Source organism: Haemaphysalis longicornis, unplaced genomic scaffold (assembly GCF_048455015.1).
Source record: "Haemaphysalis longicornis isolate Haplotype H1 unplaced genomic scaffold, Haemaphysalis longicornis Haplotype H1 scaffold_10, whole genome shotgun sequence".
NCBI lineage: Eukaryota > Metazoa > Arthropoda > Arachnida > Ixodida > Ixodidae > Haemaphysalis > Haemaphysalis longicornis.
The window spans coordinates 44,467,365-44,477,510 of NW_027526204.1; the positions used below are offsets into that span (position 1 = coordinate 44,467,365).

Below are 10,146 nucleotides of genomic sequence, written 5' to 3' on the forward strand. Positions count from 1 at the left end.
CTCCCGAAGAATTTTGACCCCTCTAGAATCTTAATTGTGCGCCAAAATCTCGACACAGTGGCGTTTTTGTTTTCTGCTTCCACCAAAAAAACGACCGCGGCGAGCGGGAATGGAACCAGTGGCATTGGGCTCAGCAGCGCAACGCCTTACCCACTGAGCTACTGCGCTGTGTTTTCCAGCGGGACTTACGCCGGCACCAACAGTGGGTGTCCTAAATAAAAAAGGGGACAAAGGATTAAGTCCGGTCGCTCAGAAATCAAGGAAGACCTAGATAATAGGCCGAAAACATCAAAAATGAAGACCACTATACAGCGTCAATTCACAAAAGTTTTCAAAATATATTTCAATATTCCCACGGTTATGTCTCCGCCGAAAGCTCGTATGGTAAACTACCGATGGCGCCACGAGGCAAAGTTAAAAATCACTCTAAAAATAGGTACAAATATCCTCCCAGGGAACCGCTATGTAATACTTTTTGGCGGGGTTTAAGACGCGCAGGTAGTTCCCACCTCACAATTGCCAAAAATAGAGAATCTTTAACGAATTATTGCCCCCCCCCCCAAAAAAAAAACATCCAAACAAGAAACAGCAAGAGAAAGAGAAACGAAATGATAAGACTCATGCAACCACTGATCACGACCAAAATATTGCAGAACCTTCCGTACCACAAATTTACCCGCGACAAAGAAAGTGAAAGAAGCACCATCATTAGGGCAGCATATAAAGCAGTTCTCAACCTCGCAATTTTGACCATGAGACGAACTAACCAAACCAGGACCACCAGGGTTACAAAATGAACATGCATAGACGAATCTAGAAGGGGGCGGCCGTTTACTCGATGGAGGGATGAAATAGCAGTATTCGGACCACATAATGGACTTGGGAAGAGCAGTAGAACAGCGGTGAAGGTCAATAAGAGAGGCCTTCGCGCTGCAGTCGTCCCAAATAGGATGTTGGTAAAAAGGACGATGAATAAGTCCTCAACTTGTGTTTTGCTAGCGCATTTCAAGAAACCGGAGAAACAATGCGCTTTCCTATTACCAAACGATTGGGTTGGAGGAACCATCATACCCCTTTAAAAAGAAACAGGCAACCCCAAACAGAAAAGACAAACACGCACCCCCACCCCTTTGAAAGGAAACCACTACACGCCATGAGAAATATGGCACCGATCCAGCGACTGCGCATAAAACTCTCCTCTACAAAAAATATGGATACAATCCTATACAAGGAGAGGCGGTATGGCGGGCCCAAGTTCATTCGGGAAAAAAATTTAATATCATGAGACCACAGTATACACCGACTCCGGATGTACGAAAGCACGAGGCCCAGATTATCGTAGTTGACTACTCTGGCAATCTTTGTGACTGCATGACCCTCCAACATACATAAACAAAGAAGTGGAAGTTGGCGTCGTCCTCTTGGCAATCTAAATAGCGGAAGTGCCCAATAAAAGGATTACGTAAACACAAATAATTAAAAAACAGTCTCACAAAGGACATTGTACAGTTTTCTCAAGGCAGAATAGCAAGCTCTTCAGTAAGATATTTACATCCATAAGGCAGAAAGTTAACGTCACCTGGACAGCCGAATCCAATAGTCCGGGAGCGAACGACGCCCTACGCAAGAGGTACACGACCTCATATACCGTGCTCCTTGTGACCATAACTACCACACTGCCCTCTTCTAAAAACGTTAAAAAAGAATCATCAACCTATTCCTAGGAACACAATCTTTCCCCTTGCTACAAAGAGGTCTCAATGCGGAAGAATCACGAATTCTGTGGAAGAAAAACGCTCAAAGTAATCTGGAAATCTATGTTTGTTAAGGTGTTAGGTGGAACATCAGACATCAACTTAGAACTTTGCTAAAATAGGAGAAACATCCACTCTCTTGCGAGCAAATTAGCCATGTCCAAGGGTAAGGCCAGGGGAGAACATCTAAAGCATAACATATTCCACTTCTTTGAAGCATGAGAGGCAGATTTGACCAGCTGGTTACCTCAAGATCAATGCGAGTTGATTGCGAGGGCACCTTTGGGCTCCCTGCGATCTCTTTACCCCATTTTCGTAAACACCAACTATGGCTTCCCGAACAAAGATATTCTATCTCTCTCTCTCTTTCTTTTTCTGAAGAAAAAGCAAAATTGTTCAGTTTGTTCTCTGATCCAGGAAGGTCGTTTCCGGTCTCTAGGTGTTACTTCGATTATTACTGGTTGCATGACCTATTGCGCCGACGTAAGTTTACTGTTACGTTGTTTAGTAAGACGCCAAATTTCTGCTCCATATAGAGACCGGAACTTTAGGCACTAAAAATTAAGGTTTCAGGCGCGCACACTAGGCACTGGGAAGTGCCACTTGCACATATATAGGTACCAAATACTCTCGTTTAGATAATGCATAGGCTCAATTAATGCTTACTTTATCAGCTTGTCTTCGGACAAAGTGCTCAATTGTGAAAACATCGGGCAAATCGTGTGCTGTAAAAAAGTAATTTTAATTTGTTCGCGAAAATAAGCCCCACAAGATTTGCTTCTTGAAGATTTAAGTGAAGTGCAGTGTGATTCGACAATAAAAGAATGGTTTGAAAGCCATGACAAAACAAGCGCATCTGAATGATTTGCTGCCTGAAGTGTTACCTCCTTTCAGTTGGTAACTGTGTGCGCAAAAACAACGCTCATCTCCAAATAAAGTGAGAGGACCGTTCTTGTATTTCGGGGCGCTCCATGATCTAATTCCGTTCGTAATATCAGAATGTTTGCTGCTCAGAAGCGTCCGGCAGTTCTTTTACAAAGGGAATCAACGAGTTCTATTTCATTCAGATTTCGGGGATGCTGGCGCTTCTGTCCTGGACCTCCAATATAAGCTCAGCATTCTTAGTCAGAGTGGCGCCTAAGCGCTCAGCTGCTGAAACGCTGTTAGCTGAGAGTGTTAAATTATCACTTCAATGTGCCATGGTTCTGGTGTAGCGTGGTATAAAATATTTGGGCTGCGAAGCTTTGGTCTGCTGCAAAGCTGTTAATAGCACCGCAGTGATTTTGTAGCTGTTTTCGCCCCTAAGATGTAACAACGAAATCTGGTAGAAGAGACACAATCGGCAACTGTGCGTTGAAACCACAACTGTGCTTCGAAAAAAGGCCTTAACTACAACTTATCGCTCGCCGACAGAGCAGAACGACCTTCTCAGCTATACGCAGTACCGATTAATCTCACGGATATTACAATAAAGTACCATAAATCTGCACAAATTACTGAGGAATTCTGTCCTGCAGAAGCACATGATTAGCGAAACTGCGAGAACAACCCCATTCAGTAACTATGCGCTATATATCGATGACTAACGTTAAACAGCACGCAAGAGTTTTTGGAAATAATTCCCTTAAAGTTAGGTATTCAAGTACCCTTAAAGGTTGGCCGAAATGGCATATGACTAGAGCGGAGATGCTTAATCTCTTAAGCTCCGTTTCTAGTTACTTCTTTGTCCTACACGTAGTGCATCTTGCCGGCCAGCGCTGTAATCGTGTACTCGTGATCAGAGGCTGACAATGCACGTGTTCGAGGCGTCACTTTAAAACTTTGGTGTGCCATATTGGCGCGTGATTTTCACCCAGGAGGCGTCTTTGACGTTGAGCCGCATGTGAGCCGCCGTGTCGCGTTCATTTTGTTTTGCTTTTGTAATGGGTTAGCTATGTATAGGGCACGTCGACAAAAGTTTTTGCCGTTGGTCCGCGGACACAGGGCGTCAGGAGTACAGAAAACAAAACAGAACGTGTGGAAAGGGATGTCGACGGTTACGATGGCTGCGGTCTCTCTGCGTCCTGGCCTCTGGCGGCTCCACCGATGTTGCAAGGTCGAAGTGGCAGCGGCTTGAGCACGGATTGCGCTTCTCTGCGTGTTTAGCACGGCGGGCGGATATTTCTCGTAAACGGCGTGCGAAAAAATTGCAGTTGCGGGCTTCTAAAGCGAGAACCGTCTTAGCAGAACATCGACTTGGAAAACAAAAAGTCATAGATAACACAAAAAAGGCATTTGTAAGTGCTAAAAAGTCCCTATAGGCTCGTGACGTCAAGCGTGGCACTAAAAAGCCGCGTAGTTAAAACAGGCACTTGTAGGCACAATACAACATTACCGACACTCTTTCGGTGCCTTATTTTATGCTCATATGTTAAATAGACTTGATACGGACTCAAAGCAAAAACGGGCATTTTGCCTAAAGTTCCGGTTTTTAGCCATTGCCAGACATTTATTTCTGAAATTCTCGTTGACAGCTCTTTATGACTGGCTGGCCAGGATCGCTTCGTCCGCATGTTTTCACGGCTCTTCCAAAGTGTACCGCGTCACCCGCAGCCAAGACCGAATCCAACGCCGCGATACGAACCCAGAGGAAATGCTGTGCGCCAGGAACGATATCATAGATCAATGGGATAAAAGCCAGTCTCATAATGCCAGGAACCCAGGTTTGATTGCGGCCTCGGGAAGCGCTTTTTATTTTTTTTAGTTGGCTGCACAGATTATTATCCGTCATCGCTTTCCACTCGTACACCTCGGGTTTTTGGGGTGGTCAAGCTGCCGGTTTAACAGCATAAAGGCCCCGGTTTCGATTCCCGGGACTTCCCGAGCCAGATTTTTTCTTTCTTGGGGCTTCAGGGTTTCCTGTCTACGACGGACAGATTTGCGTCGGCCTAAATAGCTCTGCTGCTAACATTTGTACCAAATCTACCACCTTTATACGGTATGACAAGACAAGCAGCTGGATAGAACGGGAACACTAGCGGCTGCTGATGCAACCACGCAGAAAAAGCCATTCTCAACAGCCCCACTGTTGATTGATGAAAAGGTGAGATCACAAGGGACGGCTGCAGAATCTAATACATGGCCTTTCGCACCGCGGCAAAAATAGTGCTCAGCAAGGCTGTATCGGCTAGTGATGACGTATATATTGCCGCTACAGAAACTTGACTAGACGCCCATTTACAAAAGTGACAGCCTCATTAAAACACAAGTGCCTCATAATTTCTTAACTCATTTAGACTTCCCCCTTAGAGAAAATCACTATAACACTTTTGCATGTGGCAGTCGCTCATTAGTGAAGGTACAAAAGACTATTAGCAACAATAACTAGATGTAGCCATACGAAATCGCCAATGCAGTCTTAAGTAATAGTTCTGAATCACCTTGTAGTTCTCTGGTCTCGAGGCGATCCACGTTCTTCGCTGTACCTGTAATGATCCATAGGCTGACGCCTTGCCATACTTGTTGCTGGCGCGGCAGGTGTACACGCCATCGTCCGTGAAGAGCACATCGGAAATTTCCAAGTCGCCTGAGTCGAGCACCTGGTATCGGGTTCCTCGCAGTGGCTGGCCTTCCTTATACCACTCCACATCTGCACGCGGCATACCATGCACACGGCAGCGAAGTTTCACTCGGGACGCTATCAGAGCTACCGTCACGTTCTCAGGTCCCTCGGCGATGGTTGGTGGATCAGCTGCAGTTAAGCACACGATGCCCTTCATGTAGTAAGACATACGCGACACACATTTTGTTCACTTGAAATACTGCTTCGGTTAACTGCAATGGTCCCAGTTTTAACACGGACGTAAAAAAGTCATGCAAAATAATAAACAAAATGGAAAGGGGTCAGGCGTCCCCACGTAATTTCTCGCGCAGCTATTATGACGCCTAAGGCAGGAAGCCACTCGTAGGAGGGTGTTATTGTATGGTTATGTTTGATTTTATCATTCTATATCTAATGTCTAGTTACGATACTCAAAACTATCTATTTTAGTATCCCCTATTACGTCGCAGTTACATTCTGCGCAGGGAAACACAAGTGATTTTATTGGTTATAACGACGTCCTTCTAGGGTATAATAAGAATTTATTAAACTTGATTGTTTCCAGACCACAGGGTCGCGTTCTGATTTAGTTGCCATTTGTGCTATGTTTTTTTATTAAAGGTGTGTGGGAAGCTCCCATCTGTCTGTCTCTATGCACGTATGCATTTGCGTTTGTTCGTGCGTATGTCTGTCCGCCTGCTACTACAGGATTGATGACTGGGAAAACCTCGCTTTTCGTCGAGAGAATGTAGGCCCCCTAACGAAGTTTACTTCTGCAACCTGCCTTCTACTGCAATTGGCCAATATGCGGCCTATCTGCCTGTATCCTACACATTTATAATCTGCCTTCTGCTGCAATCTGCAATCTGTGCCATATCTGCTTGTACCCTAGATATACATATTTGTAATTAAATCTAACCGTGTTTGCGAAAGCCTTAGGGCTCTCTTTCCCAGGCTGTTTTTTTTTTGCCTCTCTGGCAGTACTCTCCATACATTGTGCTATCCCCTACATGTGGCCAGATAACGTTTAATTTCCTTTATACTGCAGTGCTCAGTTCATATCAGCCAGGTTTCCTAGTTGCGATGTTATTACAATACACTGAAATATTTTTGGTCAATTACAGGCGCGGACACGGGGCGTCCTCTTGCGTAAAAACTCTCAGGTGCCTTCTTCAAGTAAAGCAACAAGCTCAGGCATCAAAAAGCAAGGCACGGAGCGTCCTACAGGTGTAATAGTACAAAGAAATTACCACCCCTTCCTGTATAAACTTGAGGAGAAGCGGAAGATTCGTCCAATCCACGGAAATTGCGTCCAATCGATCGTAAAACCTTCAAAGACCCAATTTGCAAGCCAAAAACGAACCCATTCAACGATTTTTCGCGTAGTAAGCAGAGCGTCTACGAACGATCTAAATGTGTACCGATACGTGGTTTATGAGATAAAGACATATTATTGAATTTCTCCATGATGAATGCGTGTACTGCCTTATCTAGAAAAGCTCTTTTTGCGATTCTGAAGTAACCATTTTGACACAATGCAAGCGCCGCGCCGTTCACGCACGCGCCGTGTGTCCAGAGATCATATCACAGCTTTCCGATCCACCAAGTGGTCTATGTTGAAATTCAGTAGTTTTTGACGGGATGCCATCGGTCCCAACATAAAAGCTTTCACTTTAAAATTCTTCCAGTTCTTCATCGCATAATTTTGTTTACCGCAAATGATGTTTCTATAGTCTGACTTCCTTCTTTCCTTGATTAGGTAATTAACCTTACAATAGTCTAAATACAACTCGCCAGTTTTTGAGACCACTGTTTTCATTGGACTAAGCTATAATAATGAGCAAGCGTTGTTGATCACTCACTGCATTATTTTTGGTGTGTCCATCAAATCGGGTTTTCAGTCAACGACGTTTGTGCGTCTTACTTCTCCTGCATTCGAAAAGTTGCGCTCTTTTCTATTTATAGTATACTATCTCCCCCTAGATTTATTTCGAATGCAATAGGCCTAGTTATTTGTACGTCCATCGAATTGAGTTTTTCAATCAGCGCCGCGTCTGTGTCATCTCGGGTAATGGTCGGTTTACGTTCTTTTTTTTATTTGTGACATACTAACTCGCAACGCTTCGACGATTGCAAGTTTTAATCCAACCACTTTGGGCCCTTGTTATGGTACGTCCCAAGAGCAAAGTTTTTTTTAGTTTGCCTGCGACGTGCCTTTGTCTTAGTCCTTATCAACTTCTCGTCCGTATGTACGGTTTTCCAGTTATACAATGCTAACGTGCCTAAACTTCCGAGCCTAGAAAAAGGTAATCCGATAATTCATAGTAATGTCAGAAAATATGTAGGCGTTTAATGACAAAGTTATAAAAAATGAACCTGGTTACAAAAAAGTTTGTACTTGCCGCACGTTACGTGTAGATCTCTCGGTAGGGCACAAAACTAGAGAATCTGCATTAACCAAATGGTTGGTTAATGCAATACTTTAAGTGTAGATATCATGATTAGCAAAGGCAGAAGAGTTTTTACCTAGCTTAAAGAAATGTTCTTCCCCCTAATTAACTGTAATATACCCTTCGGTACGGCAAGCAAGGTGTCTTATTTCCGTATAAAATTTTATGTTTTCAGGCTGGTAGAAACATGAACGATGTGAAGCAGGCCAAAAACGAAATTTTCGGTGTTAGCGGCCATTAAAATGAAATGTTGTGCAAGTTGGGTCCTAACTAATAAATTCCTGGTGCTAGCGAACGCTATACTGGATGAAGCTAAAGAAACGACGAAATACACTAAATGACTCAAAAACTGGTGTGTGCTGCGTCTTTTCCTTACCCTGTTCTCCGTAATATTCGCCAGTACCATGAGTTTTTTTTATGTGTACGACACCCTTAAAATGAAAGAAAGTGTCTCGAATGGTAAAATAACGCACAAGCTTTCAGTATGTATTGACAAAAGCAGGTTTGGTAGCAAAAAGAGTATGCAAAGTACTAACCTCGTACGTTGAGGTAGAAGTTCCTGAACACAAATCCATGCCGGTTAGACGCATTGCACTGGTAGACGGCTATGTCACTTTTCTCGACTTCCTCAAAGATTAACATATCCCCTAAAACTCTCCAACGAGTGTTCGGGTCGGCTTTCTCGATTGGGACGCCGTTCACAAACCACTCCACATTAGGCGGGGGTATACCATTTGCAGAACACTTGAACATCACCGTTTCGCCTGCAGCCGCATCGGTGTTATTAGGTGCATTCCGCCAGGATGGTGCGGCCTCCACCTTGACGCGCATGATATGCCTTTGAGCATCTCCTACTCCGTTGTCCACACGGCACTCGTATGTGTCGTCGTCCTCAAGTTCAACCGGCTTGATGACCAGCGTTTTGTCGTTGTTTCCGATTGAGAAGCGCGGAGACATCTTATGTACGCGACCCCTAGACCACGTGGGCAGAGGCAGCGGTTCGCCGCCGTAGATACAGTACAACACCAGTTGAGCTCCCTGAAGCGCCACTATATTTTCTGGCGATAAGTACTGCATGACAGGTGCCACATGTAACGTTTCGGCGTTTAACATAGGCGCCACATGGAGCCAGATTTGGTTTCCAATCTTGTACTCGTTCAAGAAGGGGGAGATGAAGGAGCACGCGTATACGCCGTCGTCGATTGCATCGCCCAGCTCGGCACGCGAAAAGTGCAAGCCACCAACAGGGTCGGCCGTAATGCGAGACGAATTGATCCTGCGGGCAGCACCATCGTGCGTTTGAACGAGCCAGGTTACGTTAGGGTGCGGGTATCCCGAAGGTGGATCGCAATGAAGAGAGAGCGGCTCGCCCTCCTTAACGTACACGTCCTTGCGGTCTTCCTCGGGAAAGTTGGCCAAGTGGGCCTTGCGCAGTTGAACTACGTTGGAGAGAGATGTGCCAAGCTCGTTGGACGCATGGCACTGGTACACTCCTTCGTCCCCGTCGACCGGTGCTGTGAAAACAAGCGTGCCACGGCCCGGTTGCCGCGAGATCCGCCCGTCCTGCGAGGCGTAGTCGAACTCTTCGTTGTCCTTTATCCACTTGTATTCGGGCTCGGGGTCTCCCTCCGCTTCACACTCCAGTCGAACAGGCCGGCGGACATCGTCCAATGATGACGGCACATGGAAGAACACCTGATCAGGGGGCTGTTTTACTATAGTTGGGGGAGTGACCGAGACAGAAGCCGTAACCTGAAGCAGCAGAAGGACCATTGGTATCCCCATCTTCTTTCGTCCTGCGGAATAAAGCGTTATAGGTGAAAGGCTGCCCAGTCTTATTACACAGGATGCTGTACAAACGTCTTTATGTACCGATTAGGAAAGAAAAAGATAGGCAGACATTTAGAGAATTGTCTTCCAATGCGTACCATTCTTATGCCGCTTGTCTAGAGATTGAGTTTTTTACAGTCGAATTTTTTGCTCTAGATTTTGTCCGACCAATTATCTCTATTTACGCTAATATAACGATTACAGGTGTTACTTTCGCCAAATCTGCATTGATTGTTGTGGAAGCTCAGGGCGTTACACGGTTCGCCATTTTCGCCCATTTTTTATGTGATTATTTTTTTGTTCTTCGAAATTCTGTTCGACTGGTTATTTCCATTTACGCCATTATAACGGTTGTAGGTGTTAATTCCGCAGAATCAGCATTTTTATGGAAACGCAGGGCATTACACGGTCGTGGCTGGGAGGGGGGGAGGGTTCTGGCAAAGAATGCTTGGCATTAATAAACATTGCTGGAATTGTAGTAGCAAGCATGTCACCAGGCCACCCTTTATGACGAGTATCGATAGTCGCACTA

General features: G+C 45.1%; 1 protein-coding gene across 1 annotated transcript in view; it reads right to left on the minus strand.

Annotated features, from left to right (window-relative positions):
* LOC144157717 (neuroglian-like) overlaps positions 1-9,573 on the minus strand; it is a 28,875-nt gene extending 19,302 nt beyond the window's left edge. Inside the window, exons 1-2 of the mRNA XM_077688499.1 lie at positions 8,321-9,573; positions 5,174-5,484 (exon numbers count right to left, since the gene is read on the minus strand). Coding sequence (XP_077544625.1) covers positions 5,174-5,484; positions 8,321-9,569 — 1,560 coding nt within the window. The 5' untranslated portion in view covers positions 9,570-9,573. The remainder of the gene's footprint in view (positions 1-5,173; positions 5,485-8,320) is intronic.
* Positions 9,574-10,146: the final 573 nt, after the last annotated feature.